This window comes from Plasmodium vivax, chromosome 14 (genome assembly GCF_000002415.2).
Source record: "Plasmodium vivax chromosome 14, whole genome shotgun sequence".
Taxonomy (NCBI): Eukaryota; Apicomplexa; class Aconoidasida; order Haemosporida; family Plasmodiidae; genus Plasmodium; species Plasmodium vivax.
The window spans coordinates 605584-629320 of record NC_009919.1 but is presented as its reverse complement, the minus strand read 5'-3'; the positions used below and the strand labels follow the sequence as shown (position 1 = coordinate 629320).

General features: G+C 44.2%; 5 protein-coding genes across 5 annotated transcripts, besides 9 other annotated features; 2 read left to right on the top strand and 3 right to left on the bottom strand.

The window, feature by feature from the left end:
- Positions 1–151: 151 nt before the first annotated feature.
- On the top strand, positions 152–4998 carry PVX_122495 (hypothetical protein, conserved; the record flags this gene model as incomplete). The annotated part of the gene is made up of 2 exons (XM_001617012.1): positions 152–1235; positions 1439–4998. 2 exons carry the CDS (start codon positions 152–154, stop codon positions 4996–4998), a joined length of 4644 nt encoding a protein of 1547 aa, XP_001617062.1.
- Positions 412–434: a microsatellite.
- Positions 516–545: a microsatellite.
- Positions 637–708: a microsatellite.
- Positions 2765–2794: a microsatellite.
- Positions 3439–3462: a microsatellite.
- A 668-nt stretch (positions 4999–5666) lies between the features above and the next one.
- On the top strand, positions 5667–8409 carry PVX_122490 (hypothetical protein, conserved; the record flags this gene model as incomplete). Its single annotated transcript, XM_001617011.1, has 1 exon — positions 5667–8409. The coding sequence occupies exon 1, from the start codon at positions 6037–6039 to the stop codon at positions 8407–8409; it is 2373 nt and encodes a 790-aa protein (XP_001617061.1). The 5' UTR covers positions 5667–6036.
- Positions 8410–8764: 355 nt separating this feature from the next.
- Positions 8765–9704, bottom strand: PVX_122487 (hypothetical protein, conserved; the record flags this gene model as incomplete). Its single annotated transcript, XM_001617010.1, has 3 exons — positions 8765–8887; positions 9031–9304; positions 9454–9704. The coding sequence occupies 3 exons, from the start codon at positions 9702–9704 to the stop codon at positions 8765–8767; spliced, it is 648 nt and encodes a 215-aa protein (XP_001617060.1).
- Positions 9705–9787: 83 nt separating this feature from the next.
- PVX_122485 (formyl transferase domain containing protein) lies at positions 9788–13044 on the bottom strand. The gene has a single exon (XM_001617009.1). The coding sequence runs from the start codon at positions 12310–12312 to the stop codon at positions 10273–10275; it is 2040 nt and encodes a 679-aa protein (XP_001617059.1). The 5' UTR covers positions 12313–13044; the 3' UTR covers positions 9788–10272.
- Positions 10793–10813: a microsatellite.
- A 532-nt stretch (positions 13045–13576) lies between the features above and the next one.
- Positions 13577–21880, bottom strand: PVX_122480 (hypothetical protein, conserved; the record flags this gene model as incomplete). Its single annotated transcript, XM_001617008.1, has 1 exon — positions 13577–21880. One exon carries the CDS (start codon positions 21878–21880, stop codon positions 13577–13579), a length of 8304 nt encoding a protein of 2767 aa, XP_001617058.1.
- Positions 16073–16095: a microsatellite.
- Positions 17799–17838: a microsatellite.
- A 1749-nt stretch (positions 21881–23629) lies between the features above and the next one.
- Positions 23630–23654: a microsatellite.
- Positions 23655–23737: the final 83 nt, after the last annotated feature.

Here is a 23737-nt window from a genome sequence, read left to right as displayed (position 1 = left end):
ACTGGGGCATGCACGTCCAGAGATGATAAAATGGGACCAGCTGGAAAGGTACATGAAATAGTAGGCAAAAAGGGTAAGCAGCAACCCAGCTGAGAGGCAGTCAAACTTCGAGGCAACCTGCGGGGAAAATCCCCCCGATGAGCGCTCCAAAATGGAGGGGAAGGGGAAACAAATCTGCAACGAAGGAAGCCTGAAGTTCCTAAAAGTATACTCCAGCATCCTGTTTAAGTACACAGAGGAGGAAAAGGACAATAAGTCTACAGAAGTGCTGCTACTGTCGGAAAAAATAGAAAGCGAAAGGAAATTAATAAAGATAAGCACAGAAATCATTTTAATTATCCTATTCTTCATCCTGATTTATACATCCAACGATTTGGGGAAAATAAAAAATTTGGAAAATCACATTCATAACAACATAAACGAGTCGAAGGCATTTTCTGAAAATTTTTACAAATCTATCAGTGACGAGATAAAGAAGGCGAACAAGGATTTCTCGTACGAACCAAGAAGGAAAGACTACATAGTATTTAAAAATTTGCGGTCGAAATTTGACCTTTCCTCATGGGTAAAAAATGCATTAACGGAAAGGGTATCCCAAGACAACTTCCTAAATAGTAACGTCTTATTTGGAAAATGCTGGAGAGTAACAATGAGATTATACAAGAAGGATAATTCTATGATGGAAAATATTTACATGTACAGGAAATTATTTGGAGTTTACCCTGACAGTTCATTTTCGGAGGGGTTGGAAGATACCCGAAATGTTAATTCTTCCTATTTTGACACAAAGTGGAGCTACCTATTTTCGTATGATAAGTCCTATAAAAAAATTGGAGGATTATACCAAGTAATATGTGAAAAAGATTTTAGCAAAATTGAAGAACGTCTCTCTCAGGGTACTTCCTACGCCACTGATTACCCTTATTTTATACCAGCTCTTATGCTAACTAATTATAACATAGCCTCTGTCGCGATCGATTTTTTACTGTTCAACCCGTTGCTCAATGTACTTTCCTATAACGTTTTAAAGTTTTCCTTTTTGCCAAATGCGAAAACGTACAAAGAGGTTGTGACGCAGTCCGCTTCGTATAACCGGTTTGATGTCTACTTCATTGTTGCCTTGGCTGTTTTTATGGGGACCTTCATTTTGTATGTTATTACTCATCTTCGGAAACTCTCCATGGTTGGCTTCAGGCTGTATGTGATGTCCTACTGCACTTCGTTTCTCCTTACTGGTAAGTGGACGCCTATTTTGTGTGCCGCCCTTGGGGGAGCGCTTTGCACGCATGTGGGGGGACTCCATCGACTAGGCGTTCCCTCGGTGCAGTCAATCTGGGGCGGTCCACTTGGCAATCTAGGCAGTGTTTCCATTTTTCTCGCATTTCTCCCATTTCGTAACCATATCAGTTGCAATTTTTTTTTTCCCTTTCCCCCTCAGCTTGCTTCTCGGCGAACCTCCTAACTTTCTTCCTCTTTGTCCTCTCCCGGACGCTGCTCCCCAAACTCCTCGTGGGGTATGAACATGGCAAATACAAAGTGGACTCCATGCGCTACCAAAGCAGCGAAGATGGAATTATCGAACTTTTGCACGACATGGGCATAACCCTCTCACGCATAGAGTTAGCGAAGAACATTTTCGTCTCGAACACCATCATAACGTTCGAGGTGTGCTTCTTCGTGTGTGTAAAGCGGTATGGCCTGTTGATACAAAAATACAGAAATGTGGAGCATAACATAAGGAGGGATTTTCTACTTCCCTTTTTTATCATCCTGGGCATCATATTTGGATGCTTAGGAATTTTTTCCGTCTTCAGTTACACCCTCTTTCGTATTGAAGAAAATGTCAGCTCCAGTATTGTGCGGACGTTCATTTTCAATGTGTGTATTATATTTGCAAATTTTCAAGGCGTTAACATATCCTCCATCCTAAATGAAGAGAACATTTTGCCCTATTTGTATTCCATTCCCACTCACTTTTTTATCGTCACGGTGAGTTTCGCCTTTATCTTTTTTCTGGCCATTAAGTCCTTCATCAAAAGGAACAGAAAAGTGTACAACGCGTTTATGCATCAGTATGGCCATAAATTGCTAAAGTGTAGGACTAGTGAGAAGGCGGACCCGAAGGGGAGAAGCGGTCAGTTAGGTGCCGCGGAAACGGATGGTATTCCCCTCAAAAAAAATAGGGCACAAAGGGAGCACCCAAATGGAGAACCCCCCAATGGAGACCCCCCAAATGACAACGGCACATTCGAAATAACCGCCTATTCGGAGGGAGAAGCAGAGTTGGAAGAAGAGGGGGGCCACGACGCGGAGGACACGCGCAACTCAATTGAGCACCCACGCGATGGTGTGCAAGAATGTGATAAGCAAGCTTCAACCACTGATGACAGCAGCACATACTCGTCGCACGATTCGAATGAATACGAAGTAGACCCAGACAATTATGGCACCAATAGGGGGTTAAATTACAACGACGTGATGAGCATAACGAAAGGGTTAAGCAAAGATAAAGTGGAGTGCACCAAGAAGAGGACCACAAAAAAGAAGGCCTTTTTTACTATAGAAAAAATGCTAGACCTATTTCTGAACCTACAAAACAGCACCGTGTTGCCCTTCTCCAATAGGGAAAAAAAACGCATTTCGAAGGAGTACACTACGAAGAAAAAGAGGAATGACGGCGTTGTGGTTTCCCTCTCTGTGTACACCTCCTTCCTGATATTCATCATGCTGTTTCTTATTAATGATTACAAGAAGGGGAGAGAAAGCGAAAAACTATTGCATTATCAGATGGAAAATATTGGCTACCACCCCCCTAATGCGCACTTCTCAAATTTGACATTTCGCTATTTAAAAAATAATGTGAATGTAAATATTAGGGAAACCTTTAACTTCCAAAAGGTGGAGAATAGGGAAGACCTAATTCTGTGGCTAAAAACTTGTTTCGTTTCATTTATGGACAACAGTTCAAACGCCATGGGGGGAGGTGCCAATCATTACAGCAGTACCTTCCAATGGAAAGACATTTTTAGCGTGAAGCATGAACGGGTAAAAATAAACATTCTTTCAAGAGAGACAATACAGTCACCCAGCAGTAGTCTCATATGCAACTACAAGAGGCAAAACTGCTATATGGACGTACGGAATGAATCACAAGCTTTGCAGAGAGGACTAAACGAAATAGCACTACTAATTAATGACGCAACGGAGAAAGTGGAAATAGCTTTTATTTTGTTTGACAGGAATGACTACCACAATGTGTTGGTGAATTTACTTTTCGTCTTCAATCCTAGTGGGTACATAGCCAAAAAAATATATTTTGATCACTTATTTTTTAATTCCTTCAACATTTTTCATTTCAGAGGGGCAGTAATTAATATCCTCTTCCTGACCATCCTGTTTTGCTCCTTTATGAGCATGTACTTGTATCTGTTCAAGAATTTTTCCTACTTTTACAACGCGTGTGTTGCGGTCGTTGTGCGGCATGGCAGGGATGGCTATCAGAGGGGCAGTTGGCAGAGGGACGGCTATCAGAGGGGTGGCTATCAGAGGGACGGCTGCCAGGAGGGCCAACTCAATGCCCATCCAGGTGAACAGTTAGGGACTGCTGACAATGCGAATGGTTACATCTATGGGAGTTACTCTCCTTGGGGATACAACGTCGACGGTTATGCGGGGGAGTACAACTGGAACGGATATACGAATTATCCTGCAGTAGGGGATGCAAATTGGGGGGCATACGGGAATAACCCCGCCGTGGGGGATGCAAATTGGGGGGCATACGGGAATAACCCCGCCGTGGGGGATGCAAATTGGGGGGCATACGGGAATAACGCCACCGTGGGGGATGCGAATTACGGGTACTACGCTACGGCTAACATGCCGGAGGGCGCGCCTAACTACGGTTTGGGCCAAGGCCACGGGAACAACCCCCCGAATAGGAAGACCGGCAAGACACACCAAATCGGCGCATTGCTCAAATTCAAAGTTTATCTGACGTACCTCTTCGAATCGAATGTTTTAAATTTACTAATTCTGCTATCATCCTTTTCCATGGTCGCGCTGTGGCTTACTGTGTGCATATACATCAACAAGATAGAGTATAGTGCAGATAACTCAGGGAGCTATTTTGATGTATACATAAAATTGTTTTCCTTTTTCTCCAAATTTGTGAATATCTTTTATTTGTTCCTTTTTTTAGTCATAATAAATATGTTCATTTTTTCGTCAAATTATGTCAAGCGCGAGAAGTTGTACGAAGCCTTATATGTTAACAGAAGGCAGATTTTGAAGTGCGGTTTTTTGCTGCTACTTGTGTACCTGAATTTTTTCCTTTTTCACTATTTTTTTTACGGGATAGACGGTTTCAACGACTTGTCAACGAGTCAGCAGCCCATATACTCCATTTTAATTTTGTTGGGTTTAGTTAACATTGATGTTTATTTGAAATGCAACGTTTTCTATTTTTTATTTTTCGTGTTGCCTCATTTGGTGTTTATACGCTTCCTTTTAATGTATTCCTTTTTGGCCCCCGTTATGGCTAGCTATTTAATTTTATTAAAAAAAGGAAAAAAAAAAAAAAAAAAAAAAAAAATAGCTAGCCAGAAAAGCGAAGATTATTCCTCTTTCACCTTAACTCATCTGAGCAACGAGCAGTGGAAGTACTTAAATGAAGACATAAAAGAATTTGCGGCAAACGAAACTAACAGCATACTGCACTATTTTGAAAATGTTAAAAACCAGATAAGGAGTAAGGAAGACGTATCCAAAACGCTGCAGAACGAGTGTAAAGGTTTAAAGGAAAGGGTGCACGAGCTGCAGCTGGATTTGCGCAAAATAGAGTTGCAGTGGAAGTTCCGCAGCAAGCTCTTGAGTTCGTCAAAGGCCAACCTGGACAAAATAAACAACCAAATAAGCATGAGCGAGGAAATGATTGTGGAGGATAAGAACAGGATGTCTTCGCTCAAGCAGTACGCGCAGCAGGTGAAGTTGGACGAATAGTCGCGGTGTTGGAAGTTGGACGAATAGCTGCGGGTGTTGAAAGTTGGACTAGCCGCGGGCAAATTCACCATTAGTAGTGGCCATCTCCACGGTGAGCGCTTCCCCAAGGTGCGTCCCTTTAATGGTCCATTTTAGTGATCTACGTGGAGGAAAAAACTTACACGGGGTGGGGATTTGCACAGAGGTGAGCCGTAGAATGGCGTTCATGGGCGTTAGTCCAGCCACGCTGTTTTTAATTTTAAGCGTGTGTAATGAAGACCCAGTGGGGGGACACGCGGCAACCCGGCTGGGGTAAACAGGCGTAGAGCACAAGTGAAACCAAAACAGCTACTTTCTCGTTAAGCTGAATAAAGAGAAAACAGGATTCGCGGAAGGCGACCACGCGACAGCAATGTAGAAGGGAAGTTAGTGCATCGTTCGAAGGGTGACACTTTTGGAGTTTTTCCCAAGACCCCGCCGCACACGCAAGGGATGCGTAATTGTATGTGATGATGGTTGATCGGCCCTATTTTGCGCGACACGTCTGCCCGACTATGCATGCACTTGGGTAGATGAATATGCGTAATGTACCTCTTCACATGTAAAGCGGTGCAGGCATTTTTTGCTATTTGTGCGTGGCCCCCCAATTTGTATGAATGCATTTTTTCGCGCCCCACCTGTTTGAAACAGCTCATCGGAATGAGCGACTGTTTGGAACCGCAGCGCGCCCCCAGCACGCCATTTGAAAAGGTACGTATACACATATGTACATTTCATTCCGCATGTACATGTGGGTATATTGTTCACCGTTTTGGCAAACTTCCCGTGTAGAAGCTGGAATAGCGGCGTGCGCGTGGTAATTGCGGGAAAAAAGAGCAAATTCAGTTGCATTTACTTCTCTCCCTCCGGTTAGCTACCCCTTTTTGCAGTGTCGGCAGGGAAGTGAAGCGCGAAATGGATGCGAACGAACGTATATATGTGCGTATTCGTATATATGTATACATGTGAGTGAATGCCCATCTGGCGCTGTGTAGCCATCCCCAACAAACATGACTTTTTATGGAAAATTACCTAACTGCTTTTTTTTTGTTGTTAAAAAGCGTTTTATCCAATTCGAAGCGTGTTAGAAAGCGCCCCCCCGGGAGGTACCTACTTCTTTTCGTTTGCCTCAACATTTTAGTAGCAACAAAATGGAAAACTGGGGGGAAGCGCCACTCTAATTGGAACTTCGTCAGAAGGGCAACAGCCCCAATGAGAACAAAATTTGTGCTGAAGAGTGGCAGCAAAAGGGGGGTTGACGGCACATCGTGGGTAAAAAAACAGAATCCAAAGGACAGTGGCAAAAGGAAAAACATTGTGTTAATCAACAGGGGAGTCAACAGAGACGAAAACAGAATAAGCTATACAAGAAATAATTTACAAAGCAATAGCAGCGTTCGAGAAATAAAACACTTGAGTAACCTCCAAAGGAATGTCATCTATCTGCTCGAAAGGAACAATAACATACTAGTACATGCCAAAACGTCCAGCGGAAAAACAACCATCTGCCTACTTTACCTCATTTTGAAGTTTTACTATAACGCAGAATTTGTGTTTGAGGAAGATATCGAAAGGGAAAAGTACATGAGCAGTGATGAATACCTAAGCAGCTACAGGGAAATGCTTCTTCTAAATCAGAAGAGGAACAAGGTGCACAGGAATAAACTCAAGTACACCCCCTTTAGTGAAAAATATGCTCAGATATGTGACATCCGGCAGGACAAAGACCTCCTGATGGAGGGAAGGGCCAAAAATGTTTTAAAAAAGGGGGAAAAAATTCTTATCCTATGCCCTTCTAAGGAACTTTGCGTTCAGATTTCGCAGAATGTTCTGTCTCTGATGAGTGGCAAGGACGCCGGGGCAATTCGCCTCTTCATCGATAAGGAGGGAATAGATGATAAGCGGTCTGATTGTGTGCCCCCCCCGAGCTCATCAAACTATGTAGGAATGAAAGCAAATGATGAAGCGGAAGGAAGAAGCGCAGACATAGGGGGAGTTTCCACATTGCCCAAACGTGGCACCACAAATGACTCATCCAGAGCTACCAATTTAAGGGACCCCCTTTTCCTCATAGGAACGCCCATTTGTTTTAAAAACTTCCTTTTAAGCTTATCAAAGGAGGACTTGAAAGCCTTTTTGCAAAGCATAAAGTATGTATTCTTCGACGAAATAGATAGGATGTTTCCTGCTATCAAAACGAGAAAATCACGCGGAACGAAAAACAGTACAAAGAAAAAGACGGCCTATTTTATCCTAGAAACGATTATGTATATGAATAAGAAGAACCTCGTTTTTGTGGGCTGTTCTAGTACCCTTAATAGGGAACTGCACAGGAGGATATTCAAACTTTTGAGCTTGAACAGGAATAACGCCAAGAAGAAAATTTACCTTCTGCGGGAGGGTAACAGCGCGTCGAATGGAGGTACTCCTGGTGTGGGGGGGAACCCCGCAGGTGCCGTACATACGGATACTTCTCACCTGGGTGACTCCTTTGATGAGCCTCCAGCAAGTGATCCAGATCAAGTGCTAGGGGAAAAAAGCGTGACCACTTCTTACCAAGAAAAGGGAGACACCCACATGGGTGATTACTCCGAGGAGGATGAACGAGCGTACCTGTTCTCCCCGAATGGTGAGCATGATACTCCCCTGAAAAGGTACATAATCAAAGTGAGGCTGCCGCAGAGCATACGCCACCTCTACAGCGTAGTGAAGGACCAGCTGTACAGCAGCAAAATGGAAGAGGCATACAAAATCGTAGAGCATTTTAAAAATAGCAAAGTGCTAATTTTAGTTAAAAACGGATGCTCCCTACTAAGCATAAAGAGGTACCTATCCGAAAGGAACATTTTTTCTGTGCTGCTACATGAAGAATTGCAAATATCGCTCACGGGAAATAACGACCACCTGCACAGCATGTGCGAGCAGTATGCACATATAAAAGATTTAAAGGAGACAGTACTACAAAATGAGGAAGAGGCAAAGAAAAAATATGTAAATAAATACCCCATCATTATAAGCTCCTTTGACAGCATTCGAGGTTTTCACATTAATAACTTAGAACTCGTTTTGTTGTGCAGTAGGCCGAAAAATGTAAATGAGTATATCCACCTGAGCGGTAGGGTTGGAAGGAGGAACAACGTCGGTTACTCCATTCTGTTGGAAGACGAAAGGAACGTCAATATTGTAGCAAATTGGTTGACGAACATACAGGTGCGTTTTTTCAAATTGGCACTAAAGGGGGGTTCCTCCACCGACGCGGCGAGCACTGGTCACTCGGAACAAGTTGAGAAGAGTGAGCAGAATGGGCCAACGCCCCCCACAGATCGCGGAAGGGACAGCTTAAACTACATCACATCGTGCATAATGGACGAGCTGAATGGGGGCATTCCGTGAAAGGCCTCGATTTGAAAAAGGGCGAAATGCGTGTCTATTTTGTTTTCTTTTTTTGTAACTCATTTGTTCCCTTTTTTTTGTTCCATAAAATTGTAAAGTGGTAAAATGGTTTAGGGGAAACGTGCGCCGTCGTTAATTAGCGCATGGCTCCAACTGCCGTTCTGTGCAAACGATTTTTAACAAAAAACGAATAAACAGTTTTGACGGGGGGAGGATAAGGGGCACCCATTTGGGAAGGGGCGTACATAGGGCGTTCCCCCATTTGAATAGAGCGGCCAAACGGAATTTCAAAAAAAAGGGACGCGCTCGCAACAACGTGCCAAATGAAGCAGTTCACATGACTGGGAAAAATAAATTAAAAATAAGACGATATGACAGACCTTATTTGGTCAATTTTTTGCTCAACCTTTTCGATAAATGTCTTTCCCTGAGAATCTTTTTTTACAACTTTTACAACGTCGATTTCGTAAAGGAGCGGCTATTGGGGGGGGGGGAAAAAAAGGGAGGTTACAGAATTGGGGGTTTGGATAGCGGGGGGGAGAATTACGCAGTGAAGGGAAATAGGCACTATTTTTTTATATCCCCATTTTTTGTTTTTTTTGCCAAAGCCGCCAACATTACCTGGCTGGGAAAGTGGTTGGGGTAGGCCAGATGCGGGGGCACGACGCACTGCCGCCTTGTGTGCTTCTTCATGCCAATGACAATCTCGTAGATGGCCCTTATGTGCTTTTGGTCGTATTGCCCAGCTCGGATCTTGGGTGGAATTATGCTATTGAAAGTTGAGTGAATTATGCGAAAGTCGTTCGTCGTTTTCCCCTGGTAGTGAATATACACGATGTCGCCCTCTTCAATGGGGTCCCCTTCTCCGTCGATGAGGTCCTTATAGAGAATTCCGCTTGGGTGAAGAGAGGGGGGAGCGTTTGGCGTAAGCGCGGCAGTTAAGCAGGTGTGCCGTTAAGCAGGTATGCAGTTAAGGAGTTATACCCTCACTCAGCTCCACCCTCGCGCTGCTATGCTTCCGTTTGTTTCCCCCTCCCGCCGTACCTCTCCGTTTTAACGTATGGCTTGTCCGATTTGTACTTTTTTTCCAAGTAGGCGTCTGCCCCCTTCCCCTCCAAATGGAAGACGACCGACGAGTTGGAAAATAAATATTTTTTTACGAAATAGGAATTTAGTGAAATGAAAAAGAGGTGAATGATAAATTGTTTTTTATCCCCAAAATGGAAGCTTCGGAATGGGAGTTTTCCCCTGTCGTAGTACTTAAAAAAGGTACCCCTTCTGGCGAAGCTTCTCATTTTTACACGTTGCGGGGAAGGTTAACCAAGTTGGCCAAGTCAGCCGCTTTTTTTTTTTGGACTATGTAAAATCACATATGTTTGGCTCCTTTACATTTTGTTAAGCATCAATAGGTTGGCGGTTTGTGTAGTCACAGGGGATTGGCATGAACTTTTTTGTAAAGGTGTAAACAAATGGGAGCGACGAAACGAACAAACATGCGTAGGCGCAGCTGTGCGGGGGGGAAGAGCCAGCAAAACGCGGGGATTATATATATACATCTATATATATATATATATGCAGCCATACATACGCTCCTGCAAATCATCATCCGCGGCGTGCCCAACGTCATGAACACTCAAATGAGAGAGTTGACAAACGTAAGAAAGAAAAAGTGCAAGCGTTATGTGCGCCCCGCAAAGTTGCGCGAGAACGACTGGCCAAATTGCCCCCTGGGGAAGCGCTTCCTAAATTTTGAAATCGTCAAGTGGGGGCACTTCAAAGATGAAGGAATTCAATTTTCTTCGCTCGAAATGACGCAAAAGGAAAGAAAAAAAAAAAAAAAAAAAACCCTCACGCACGCTGCCACTAGTACAGCAGATCGACTCTGTTGATGCTGTTAAAGAAGGATGAAGCGTCCATAATTTTTTTGTTTTTCCGCTGCAATTGGTAAATTTTTAGAAGGCTATTGTCCTTGCAGAGAATGTTTATGGCCCCCCTATCAAAAATGGCCCTTTTTCGCGGGATTCCGTCGAAGCACTTGTGGCTCTGAACGGTGTCGCCGCGTATAAATTGGTGGCGATGGTGGCGGCTGCCATCGCTACCCCTGCTATGGTCGCCCGAGTCGTGGGCCGTTTTAATTAACTTCACCTCCATGGCCTTGAGGCCACCCTTGTGGAAGAGGAAAAGGGTACATTCCACCTTGGGCCAGTTTATAAACCCCCTCACCTTATTATGAATGTGCAGGGCGGTTGAACAAAAAAAACAGACATACCTTTCTTCACTTTTTATTTTCGGTGCGTAGCTATTGTTCTTATGGGTCGAAGGGAACGTAAGGTAATTTCTCAGCCAAGCGTGATTCATTATGTCCTGCTCAGTGTCTGTATGCAGCATGGGCTGATTCGTTTGGACGCCACGTGGGGTGATATCTCCCTCATCATATGGAAAATGGCGAAGGTGTAAGTGATGGTAATTATTCTGTGTAGAGATGGTCGAAGGGGGGGGCGGCTCCCCTCCAAGTTGTAACTCCCCTTGGGTGCCACCCAATTTATAACTGGCGAGGAAGAAAATACGGCTCATCAAATGCAGCGACCCCAAGGTGAACAACACTGTAATTATGTCGTTAAAATTGAAAGCTTGATCAAACGTAAGCGGCCTTCTTATCAAAGGGGGCCCCCCATCGATGCGCAAATTGGTGAGAAATATAGAGTAGCCAAAAAGGGACTCATTATTTAATAAACTTCTCTGAATGGGGGATGCCCCCCGGTAGAATGGCAGTAAGCTTGGGTGCAAGGTATACACATTGGCAGCAATGTTCTTAAAAAAGGAGGCGTTAAATATTTCCCCAAACGATACAGAAATGCACAAATCGAAGGTTTTATTTTTTAGCAAATATGTGTCATTCCTGACTTTGTCGTAATAAAAAATTTTTATATTTTTTTTCTCTGCTTCCTCCTCAATGTGAGACTTTTTTAGCTTTAAATGTCTTCCCTTTTTTCTGGGGCTCTTGGTAATTACGTGGTCTAAAACTATATCATTTCTTACGTACTTTACGATCAACATGATCACTTTAAAGCACAGCAAACTGAACTCGTTGCTCCCGATGAATAAAATGCGAAGCTTTTTCTGGTCCTCTTCTGTGCTTTTAACTCCCCCCTGTGTGTTTCTCCTATTTTGTAGTGCATAAATTTGGTGCAGCATGTCCATGATGGTGTTTTTCCTCTTGAGCAACTCTTCCTTAACGTCCACGTAAAATATTTTGCTCCTCAGCGTACTTTGCACTGTGCGGATGATTTCTTGGTAGACGTTGTGTAGGTGTAAACTCACCGCTTTGTGTTGAAGCGCGTTATGGAGGAGGGTATACGGGAGGGCATTATGGAGACGGCTATTTTCCCAATGACACATTCGTGTGCGCCTCTCATCGCTGCCTGCCTCACTGGACGGGGGCTGACACTCCCCATTTTGATTTTTAAAGAATGAATATTTGTTCACCAAGCGGTTGGGCCCGATTAACGCGTTTGTAACGTGGACAAGCGTTTGTTCCCCCGCGGGGTGGTGACCATGCCCGGGGGGTCTGCTAGGCAGCCTGCACGACGGGTTGCGTGATACCTTGTGGGCTTCTTCAGCACAGCGCCTTCCCCCGTCCACCGCTTCGCACTTCCCCCAACTGGGCGATAACCCACTGGCGCCATTCAATTTTGCGAAATTTAATTTCTCTCGATTTCTTCCTTTAGTTCCACTCGCTTTTACATTTTTCGCGCTAATTTGATGCACACTTTGGGAAACATTTTGAGGAGGCTGTCCTTTTTTGCCAACATGTAATTTGCTAATGTAGTACAATTTGCACGTACAGATGTTTAAAAATATTGCCAAAAATATCTGCACAACATGGCAACTGGTTATATTCATATTAGGGGACACGCGTGTGGGTGTGTTGTCGAGGCATGCATTTTTTTTTTTTTTTTTTTTTTTTTTCCCTTTGGAAGTTGCTCAGGGGGAGTGCCGTGTGTGCAATGGTGGGACTACATAGTTGAAAAGTTTTTTTCTTTACGTTTTTTGTTTCTTTTCTGCGAATATTGCATGGACGGTTGGTAATGTCTCCACTCCCTTTTCCTTTGGGCAGGAGCTAGGCGACGGCCTAGTTCTCTCCCTCATAGTATAGTACACTTCCCTACAACGTGGCGAAGGGTGAAGTTTAAATTTATATTTTTTTTTTTTTTATTTTATTTTTGGAAGGAGGAGTTAGCTAAATTCGCAGCAAGGATGCAATAATGCAAGAATGCAGGAATGAAAGAAGTTTCCCCTCCTGCCGCTTTGTCATGTTTTCCTTTTGGCACGAAAGGAAGCGAAGCAGCGTGGAGTTGGAATAAAATAAAAACAACGCGTGTGCCAAAATGGGCTTCGCAAAGGAGGACGTTTGCACAAGACCACAGAGGGGCAAATGATGCCTGGCCTTTTAACAGGAAAAATTGCCTTACGGGGAGGCGACACAACAGATGGGCTAGCAGAGTTCAATTTTGAACGAACTCGGGCTCGCGCAGCATAGTGTAAAATGGATGAATGACATTAAAAAAAAAAAAAAGGGGGCAAACTGGGCGGGAAAAAGAAACGGGTACAGGTGTGACTTCCAAAAAAAGGGCCAAAAAATTAACACAACATAGTGACAACTGGGGAAGAAGCACAAAGGATATAAAATATAGGGGGGGGTGATATGGTATGTCCCTCCTTGGGTGAATCACGCCCAAGTGTGCTCTTCACCCATTTTGGCGAAAACGACTTGCGGAGCGCACCGGTTTGGGTATTCTTCGACGAAGAAGCATATGACCTACCCATTGGTGTAAAACAGCGTGGAAGGAACTATAAACCTCTCCACGTCATATTTCCTGCAAAAAAAAGGGGGGAATTTTTGCGGGCAGTGAGAATTGAGGAGCTAGCCAAAGAGAGCATCTCGATTGCATGCGGGGAAATCGGCCCCAACGTATGCCCCTCAAAAGGTCGTTCTCTCTGAACAATTGGTCATGCACGAAGGGAAGAGAAAAAAAAAAAAAAAAAAAAAGCGAACCAGTTGCACGTACTGGTTGGAAAAACACATTTTTGTCTTATGCACACAAAATGGCAAACGCGAATCGTACAAAATTGCAACAAAATAAATAAATAAATAAAATAATAAAACCTACTTCTTATTTTTATCGTCAAGGATGCTGAAGTTCAGCACGGCAAAGTGAGAATTGTATATCGCAGGGGGCACATCGTTGGAGGACTGGTTCATGCTGGACAGGCGTTTTGAATAATTCTTTATCTGCCTATAGGACAAATTTTTTCTCCTTTCTATTTTATCCCCCAAACGGTCATCCGTATGTGTATTGAAATGGCCCGTGGAGGAGTGAACACTGCTGCCATCCCTTGAGCATTTTCCCACCTCCTTTTTTTCTTCCCCCTGAGAAATTAGCGTATCATCCAAACTGCTAACTAACTCAATTTCGAGACATTTTCTGAAAAATTTCGACTTGGATAGGGACAACTTTTTTCGCATTTTTTTTTTATTAATGGCAATAATTCTGAGCTTATATTCGGTCATATTTTTTTCCAAGGAGTATCTAACATTGTCCTTGGAGGCAAAGTTGGCACGGATCAAAGGGCTCTGGTAATGTATGTTAATTTTTACACGCTTGGAAAGGAATGACTTTATATTAATTATGGTTATTCTGAAGAAGAACAGGTCGTTTAGGAGATTTTTTTTGAGGGCACTTCCGCAGCTGTTGCAAAGTATTTTTTTCTTCTTGTGAATGCACGTGGTTTGGTTTCCCGTCGAGCCGCTATGGCGGCCATCACTGTGGGTACGCGGCGGATTGGACGCGTTAGAGGCGTCAGAGGCGTCAGAGGCGTTAGACGAGTTGGAAGCGACGGACTCGCCCAGCATGGAACACCCTTCCGAGGCAGACATGTCGTCCTTCTTTATGTGGAAGATTTCATTGTACAGCTTGGTGTGAATGAGCATGCTGTCGTTGACGTAATTGCTGGCCTTGGCGCAGCCCTCGCTGATCAGGCAGAAATTTGCCGACTTATTTTCGAACAGGCAGTGCAGATTGAGGAGGCCCACCTTTTCCGCCCCGAGCACCCCATGTGGGTTCGCAGCTGAGGGGGCAAATGAGCGGTCAAATGAGCAGTGAGCTGAGTTGCCGTCAGCTGCGTTGTCGTCCAAGTTACCACCCAAGTGGTCAGCCCCGTTCCGCTCGCTGCGGATCCGGCTGAGCAAACTGTTCAGGAAGTGCTCCCTTTTTTCCGCCAAATGCGCCTCGTCGTGCTGTGCTACGCCATTTTTCCCAACGTTGTTGTAGAGGTGATTCCGCTTTACGCACTTTTCGAGTGGACTTAATTCCAAGTGGAGGTCCTCCGATCGGTTGCCGTGGCCCACTATGTGGGGTGCAAAATAGTTGCCCCGTTTGGCGTGCTCCACGCTGTTCGAAGGTGCGTCTCCTTCCCGTTTCTCCAACGTTAGAGAGGCGTTATCAACTCGATCCAATTTTCTCACATAACCGGCGCTACCTCTTTCCTTTGAATGCGTCTCCAAATTGTTGTAGCTGTGCTTGTAAAGTAAGCTGCTATGTGTTAGTCCCTCCTTTGGGGGTTGCCCCCACTCGCTCCTTCCTTTAGCAGCGGAGGGGGGGCCCTTTTGGACACTTCCATTCGATTCACTTGATGATGACCCTTTTGTGGAGTTGTTCTTCTCATGCAGTGTCGCGCTATTTACAATTTCGTAGGAGCTCTCACACGTTCTGTTCGTGTGCGTGTTTGTCTTATTGTGGGAGTTGTTGCTTAGATGCAGTGATGAGCACTTATTGGGGGGGTACTTATCCGCGAGGAGGGTTGAACTGGAGCTATGGCAGGGCTCAAACGGGGCAATATCTACATAATTGTGAAACTGCTCATTTTGTAGGTGCTCCTTTTTTTTGTTTATCTCGTTTGGAAGGATCTTACTCCTCGTATATGGGGCACTTGGTTCGTTCTTCTCTGTGTGTATGCCAATTTCGATGGGGGGGTCATTAAGCATATCATCATGCAGGACGCACAGGTTGTTACCACCCACTTGGTTCGTTAAGGTTAGCCTATTTTTTGGAAACCCATTTGGCTCCCCACTCAGAGGAGCCATATCTACGTTCGATTTCTCCTGAGAAGCATTCGAATTTAGAAATGAAAAAATGGATTTCTCCGCCAAGTTGTGAGAACCGCTAGAAGGAACCTCTTCAAGGGGGAAAAGAAATCCACTGGTGATATTTTCCGGAGAAGGGTCTACATACCCCTTTATCATTTCGCGTTGTCTCTGTTGATCGGCTGCACCGATGAAGGTGCCCTCCCCTATGTTGACGTCGTAACTACATAGAGAATTTTCAATAAGCGTCAACAATTTTAATTTTAATATTTTACTTCTATTAAACTGAAAGGGAATAAAATATTTTTCCTTTCTCCTAAGAGGAATGACTTGTTTTTTTTTCTTTGCCCCTTTTTGGTCTTTTTTTTTTTTCCTTTTTTCTAGATAGAGTATTATATTAAACTCATCATCTGTGTAGCTGGTGTTTCCAAACGAGTGGGTATCTCTGGGTTGGAAATTTTTATTCACCTTCCGCAATTCTTCTTCCATAATTTTGTTAAGTTCGTTGTTTTTTATTTCCCTCATTTTTTCCTTTTCACTTTCGGTGAGGGAGCTCGGAGATATGCAGCTGGCGTGGATTTGCTCTACTATTTTCTTGTTGATGATTTTTTCCTTTACAGACAGGATTCTTTGTGCCTCGTTGATGATGTTACTGAACTTGTTGATCACTATGCTGTGTTTGTTTTGTAGGGGGTGCTTTCTGTTCCGTTTTTTGCAAGCGCTTCGTTCGTTTGGTTTGCTTACTCCGTTTGGTTCGTTTGGTTCGTTTGGTTCGTTTGGTTCGTTTGCTCCGTTTGTTTCGTTCGTTTCCCTTGCTCCGCTTCGTGCATTTTTTGACTTTTCTGCGTTGGGTGCATGTTCGCTCTTTGGAGCCCTCACGCTTGTTGCTCTCTCCTGGTGGGTGGCCAGTTCGCCATTCTTTTCGCTTTTGGGGGGACGTTGAAGGGGGCCGCTACCGAAGGCGCTTTCCCCAATTGGGTGGCTTCCCTCATTGGCAAACGCACTGGGCGTCTCTCCCTCATAGCAGTTGTAGTACTCGTCGCCGAAATACACCTCATTATCGTCACTGATTAGGTATTCCTCCGGTTTGGGGCCATCTTCCTTGGCAAAGTTATCCCCCCTGCTGCAGACATCTCCTGGTGCGTCTCCTTCACCCTCGGTGAGGTTATTCTTTCCACTTGGGAGTAAAGCAGTCCTATAGGGGAGATTATCCCCATTTTGTCTTTCCCTCGTGTCTCCTCCTGCGCCGCTTAGCTCCCTTTCCAAAATCGCACCATTTGGCCTCTTCTCAACTGGAGCAGATTTCTTCTTCTCCAAAATCCTTGAGAACATCGATTTGATCTTTTTGAAGCTCATTTTTTTCTTCCCCTTTTTCGCGAAAAATAAGTTGCCCTTCCTGTAGGTAGCTCCCCCTACGGTTACATCATCATGTTGCCTGAACAGGTTCAGAGAAAACTGACTGGAGGGGTCATTAATGCTTATATGAAGAGAATTATGCGCGTCCAAGAGGACGTAGCCAAATTGGGGGGACTTCCACAGGAGGATGATGCTGGAATTTAGATCGTTACACATGTTTTTAACTGACACGTTTTTAATTGGCGTATTTTTAATTGGCATGTTATTCTTCTGTTTGTTCATTCCTGTTGACGACTTTTCATTTTTAAAACAATTTTGGGGCTCCCCCTTTTGTGGGATAGCGGACAGGTCGGTACGCGCATCAATGGAGGGGGTTATCCCGGGGGTAGTGCACCTGGGAACCGATTTGCTAGATGTCAAAGAGTGCAAGCTTTTAATAGCTTCCGTGTCGTCATATTGCAGAGATACAATGTTCGAATTAATGTAACATGAGGTGTCGCTGTGGGGTGCACTAAAATTTAATAACCTCTTACAGCCGCTATCATTTATAAGCACGTTTAGAGAAGACCCCACAATTTGGTTCTTGCACTTGCTCAGGAAATTTTTTTTTTTCAAAAAAAAAAAATTGATGATTAGGGTTATGTTATTAGAGTACTTCTTCGCATTCGAATCGTTCAAAGCGAATATGAATTTTAGGAGGGACACTTTGTTTTTCCTCCCTTTGGTGGACACATCCGATGGCACTTCTTCTGTTTGGCTATTTGGGGTGGAAAAAAATGCCTCTTCATTAATGCGCTGGTTAGCAGCACTGTTTCTGCTTTGTCGATCCGTTTGGCAAATCTCCATTGGGGCATTTATGCTTCCATTTGGGGGTGAAACTCTACGTGGTCTACTACTGCGGTGTTTATCTCTACGTGTGAATCTTTTAAAACTGGCCATTTGGGGGATATTCTTTAACTTTTTGAAGTAATTTTTTTTGCTTTTTTTAATGAGAGCCCTACGTTCATTTGTGTCTTTTTTTCGACCGCTCCTTTCTGCGATTTGGTTATCCCCTTGGTCATTAACAAGAGGGTCATATTTCCACGTCTCCCTTTTGTTCAAATTGAAAAAAGGGCCAAATATTCCCTTCGCATTTGTGTGAAAGTTCCTCAACTGGGGAGTTTCCCCTTCCTTAAGTGCGCATGGGGTCATACCATTTTGTGCCATTCCTATGGTGTAGTTAGATTCTTTCTTCTCCACAGAATCTTCTCTCGCCACAGCTTCTTTAGTTCTCTCCCCATCGCCTGCCCCATTTGCACAATTTTTCTTTTCCATTTCGCTGAATATACCTTTTTCGAGTGGACATTTTTCACTTAAGAAGTTGCTACTATGGGGGGTAACACCTGCTCTGTTTTTAACCGCAATGATGGTGGCTCTTCCATCTCTAATGCGTATACTCTTCTTTGAAGTCCCCGTGGAATAGAGCCGACCACTCCTCTTTTTCAAACTCTCCTTCCGCTTTTCACTTTTACACTGGGCTATGTCAGCCCGTATGATGTTCAGCATGGAGAGGTGCTTCAAGACGAGGGGAGGATTCCCCATTTGGTTTATCTTCCTAACAGAGTAGAAAATATTTTTCATAATTTTTCTCACACTATTGAAGATTAGCTTACTGTTGGTGGGGGTTAGGATTTTGCGTGTCGTTCTGCAGTGGGGGTTGGGTTCCATCACACTGGAGTCTTCCTCCAGGGGGGCGCTACTACGCTGTTCGTTATTTGGTGGAAACGGCCCTTTTGAGGGTAAACCGCTTGGTGGCCAGTTGGGGGGTGGCTGCCCCTCCTCCTCTTCCCCCCCGTGGTGCCAATCTCCCCTACTCTGGAGCACGTACGTTTCTATGTGCATTTTTATGAAGCAGACAAAGTGGACTAAAAATGTGTAGAAGGAGCTCCTCCCTCTCTTGTTGGGATTGCCCTTTGCTGTCTCCGCCGCCATGTGGTTTGTACAGCTCGAGTGACTTGTGTGGCTCTCATGGATTGCATTTTTCCTTATCGTCGTGCCATCTAGGGAGGCATTCCCTTTGATCATCGCAGGGGGGGGGCTGAACTGCCCTGTGTTTGTGCTGCCTACTCGGGGGCACAGCTTGGTCTGTTTATGGGTGCCACGCGGGCGCTCCCCATTTGGTGGTACTTCCCCGTTTTGCGGCACCCCCCCATTTTTCGAACCACCCTTGGCTAGCCACTGCAGGGCCCTCTCCTCTGTCTTCCACTTCGAAGCCGCGACTTTGCCAAAAAAGTTAAAGAAAAAGAAAAGGCAGTCCAACACTTTAGGCTCAGCATATGGATGCCTGCACATGATGTTGTCGATGACGCGATTCATTTCCACAATTTTGGCACAAGAAATGGAGTTCAAAAATTTGGAGTAATTCTTCAAATTAATGCTACGTATAATTTCATTTGTTTTTTTCCTCAAATGGTAACGTTTTAATTTTTTTTTCTTTTTTTTCAGAGTGGGTATTTTCTTACTCTTCCTAAAGACTTTTCTCAATCGCAGCAATTTGCAGGTGATAAACATTTGTTCTATCTTGTTCATGCACTGTTGGTTACTTCGTTTGTGGAGGACCATGTGGGAGACAAAGGTCGGCATATACTTCGCTATTTCTTCCCTTCGTTTTTGCCCTACACTTTGGAGGATGCCAACCATTTTGGTGAGCGGCAAATGCAGGATAAGCGCTGCGGCTGTTTTGCAGTCGACGCAGAGGGAGTTGGCGATCTGCTCCACCTTGTCTTGGCTCAGCAAATTGCAGAATGGGGCATACTCGTCTGCGTTCAGCTGGCTAAGGAGGAGGGCCCAATTGTGCTCATCGATCATGTTGAGGAGCCGCCTGTGGGGGGGGGCGGCACCGTTGGTGGCAGCGGTGGTAGAAGCGGTGTTAGTCAAGTGCATAGCTTCTTCCGTGGTAGTCACATCCATAGCTGCTTCTTTGGTAGTCGCGTCTATAGTCGCTTCTGTGGCGGGGAACCCCCGCTGGACGGCCCCGCCCTGCCGCAGCACTGTGTCTATCACGACCCTCTGCGCCGCATTAACGCGCAGGGCAAAGTTGAGCTTCCTCTGCGTGAGGGCGCACAAGCAAGGAGCGGCCTTCTCCTCAGGCAGAGACACGAACAACTCCACGAGTAATTTCAAAGATATATCATTAACAATTTGTGCCAAAAATTGAGTAGGCAATTTTGGAGCGAGAGATTTAAACTCTTCCATTGATATGTAATTTATGTAGAGAATAATTTTGGTTGAGTTACACCTGCTGAGTAACATAGCTGCATTCCCCTCATTTAGGTAATTCACAATTTCTACAATATCAGGCGCGTTGAAGGATCTCCCAATTTCGGAGGCAAACTGGGGCGTCAATTCGTTTACGTTGATCGAGTGTGCAATTTTGCAAGGAGGCAGCATTTTCAACACTTTGACAGATTTGTATAGGGGCAGTTCATTTATCAACCTGTTGAGAGTTTCCACGGAGAGATTATTGGCTAGCTGATGCAATTTTTTAGATGGCAAGGAGTTGTGAAGGACGTACAATTTTTCATAAGTTATATTGATTGAGAGGAGACTTACCTTTTGCATAGGCAAACATTCCGCTATGTGGTAGAATTTACATATAGGTATTCCATTCAGCAAATTGATGAGGATTTTCTCCTCTATATGGCTTAATATGTAGGCTACCTTATTGTTGGACAAATTTAAGAGCACACTGATGGATGTGTTAACAGACACGTGGTTCACAATTTCAATTATTTTTTTTTGGTTAAATGAGAGAATAAAATTTTTGTAATTATCTACATGAAGTAGGTTTATCATTTTTTTTATTTTCTCCAGAGATAGGAAATTGAAATATTTTACAATGTCGTAATTTTCGCTAAATGGGATGGTCAAATAGAGGAGTTTTTCTTCGCTTAGGTTTTCCATCACGCTGATGATACTTTTCGTGTCCTCTTTCATCGACGCGATGATTTCTCTGAATTGGATGCGCGACGTTTGTTTTGTTCCCAGTGGGTCTATCAGGTGATGCGCTGCTTCTGCTTCGTGCTGTGCGGGGTGCATTCCATATGGTAGCGTCACGTTTGGGTCATTCTGTTTGCTCGTCCTGCTTGCATCCATCTGAGCCATTTCTTCAGCCCCTACGCAGCAGTTCCTTTGAGGGCCACTCATGTGGGGCTCCAAAACGGGCCAATTTGCTTCCCTACATGAGTTCTTTTCGCAATGCTGCATGGTGACACCCAGTTGTGTTGCCCTATTTGGCGAGTTCTTTTCCACTACGTAGTTAAGGTTATCCCCTTTGTGTGCTTCCACAGGGGGTGTCTTTTCCGTGGCTACATCGGTGTGGACTGCAAAGGGGTGGTCCTCATCTACACTTCCTTCAATTTCGTAGCCATTGTTGACGCTTCCCCTCATCTGCTCATCAGAATGGTTAGGAACAAATTTATCTTCAGGTAAAGCGGTATTTCCAACATTGCTGCTAATGTTACTCCACTTTTTTTTGCCACTATTGCTCGAATTGGCCCTGTTTTGTGTCACGCCCATCTGGGGTGATAGCTGCTTCTCCACGTTTCCCAAAGTAGCGTCCCCCTCATTTGGGAGTTCCACCCGTCTGGCCTGCCCCACAGGGAGTAGGAGCTCCTTGGGGGCATTTTTCTTCGCCTTCCTTTTGGCTCTCTTTTTTGCCTTTTCTTTTTCCCTCTTTTTCTGACTTTTACAATTTTTCCCATTTTTCAAACTTTTCAAACTTTTCGCATTTTTAAACTGCCTGAAGGGCTTAAAATATCTGAACGTTTTAAAGGTCTTAAAATTCTTGGACGATTTTTTCCTCTTCTCGTTCGATTTCGCTTTGTGTAACCCCTTTACCTTTTTACATCTGCTGGTTGTTTTTCCTTTTTTTGGCTCTTCATTTCCTGAGCACTTATCTTCCAGGGGAGTTCCTTCTTTGGCTTCTTCCATTTGGGAAGCCGTTCAAGGGTAGCGGCACAATTGGCAGCACAATGGGCGGCCCTACTCCCTATACACAATCGCGTGTGCACCTTTCCCCTTCCACGTCGCAAAAGTGGGGTGCTCCCCTACTGAGTGGACGTATCCCTTTAAAGTGCAAAATGAGAGCGGTAGGGAACGTCTAGCATAAGAAGGTTCTGCGTTGTGCGTTGTGCGGCTGGCCCGAAAGGGGGCACCCTACACGAATTGTATAATGCCGTCGCAGGTTTGAAGTCCTAGCGCACGCACACTGTCAAGTTATGCGCACACGCAGATGTGTTATACTAAATTGTGCCTTTAAATTTTTTTTTTTTTTTTCACTTTTTTCATGAAAGGAACCCTACATGTGGGTTTGGGTTGACCTCTCAAACTGTGTAGAGCACATTTCGCGCGGGGGCTCACACGGAAAAAAAGAGAAGGAAATGACTTACGATAAAATGTTGTAAACTGTTGTAAAATGCTGCAACATGATGCAACATGATGCGAATGAAATGTGGTTTAAGGGCGTTCCCCCCTGGGGACCCCCTCGACAGAATAATTCTTGCGACGAATTTCCAACCGTATTACGCGTGTTCTTAAATTGACAAATGTAGATGCAAGCATGAACGCATTCACAAATTGTCAACGTGAAGATGTGACAAAAAAAAAGGAAGTTCTTTTGAACATATTTTTTTAAAACAACTTTTTTTTTTTTTTTTTTAAATAATTTTTGGAAAACTGAAAATGACCGAGCGTGTTTTGTTTTTTCCCCAATTTACAGGACCTTGCAAAGAGTTCAGGCAGAGCAGGGGCGTTTCCTTTTCTGGCATTTTTCTTCCTCCTTTTATGTTTCCTTTTCTGCTTCCTATTCGCCCGAGTTAAAACTGACACTCTGGGAATTTTCCTCCCCCTTGACAGTCGCATGGTGCATACTTCCACGTCTTGTGCGTACGGCGGGTTAAGAAGGAGGAACACAGGTTAGAAGACAAAGGCCCGGAGCGCTCAGAAATGATAACCAACGAGGGGTATAAAAAAAAAAAAAAAATTCTACATCAAAGGAAGAACAAACAGTCTGGTAGAACATGCATGCGTGCAGGAGCAGTGAACAGGAAGTTTCCCCTTCGTCAATTTGTGCCACCCGTTCTGTTCAACAGTTTTGTGAGAAGTGCCATTTTTTGGAAATAATTCTACCGTAAGAAGAAATACCCATGTGTATGCAAAGGTGTGTATTAATTCTACGCAATTGATATGCAGTTTTTACGCAGTTTCTACTCTTTTTTTCCTTTCCTTTTAAGGAGGCAAGCCCACGACACGTAAATCGACTGGTGCGAACGAAACGGGTGCAAATCCAAGTGCGCGGAATTATTCCCCACATGTTTGCCTCTTCTGCGTTCTTAGGCAGTTTGTTTGTTCGTCTTTTTACCCATTCTTTGCTTATTTGCTTTGCTGCTTTTTTTTTTTTTTTTTCCCATTAAAGGTGCGGCGACGAATGCGTTGAATTATTTCCCATTCGAGTGCACCACAATTTGTTCTACTCACCTGTGCCAGAATTTACAGAGGCGTAATGAGCAGAGTAGTGCCTTTTTATAATGGGTAAAAATTAATGCATGGCACGGAGATGTGCACATTTTATTTTTACTTGCTAACTGCGAAGGAGTAATCGTGCACGTAAGGCGCTCAGAAGAAGAACATGTTCCGCGTATTATATCTGCACATTGTGTTTGCGCCTTTTTTTTTTTTTTTTTTTTTTTTTATTTCCCCCTTTGGCCGTTCCATTCGTTCCATCCCCTTTAAGGGAATGCCCCATGGTACACATGTGTGTTCGGAAAAGCATGTCCTATTGTTCTATGA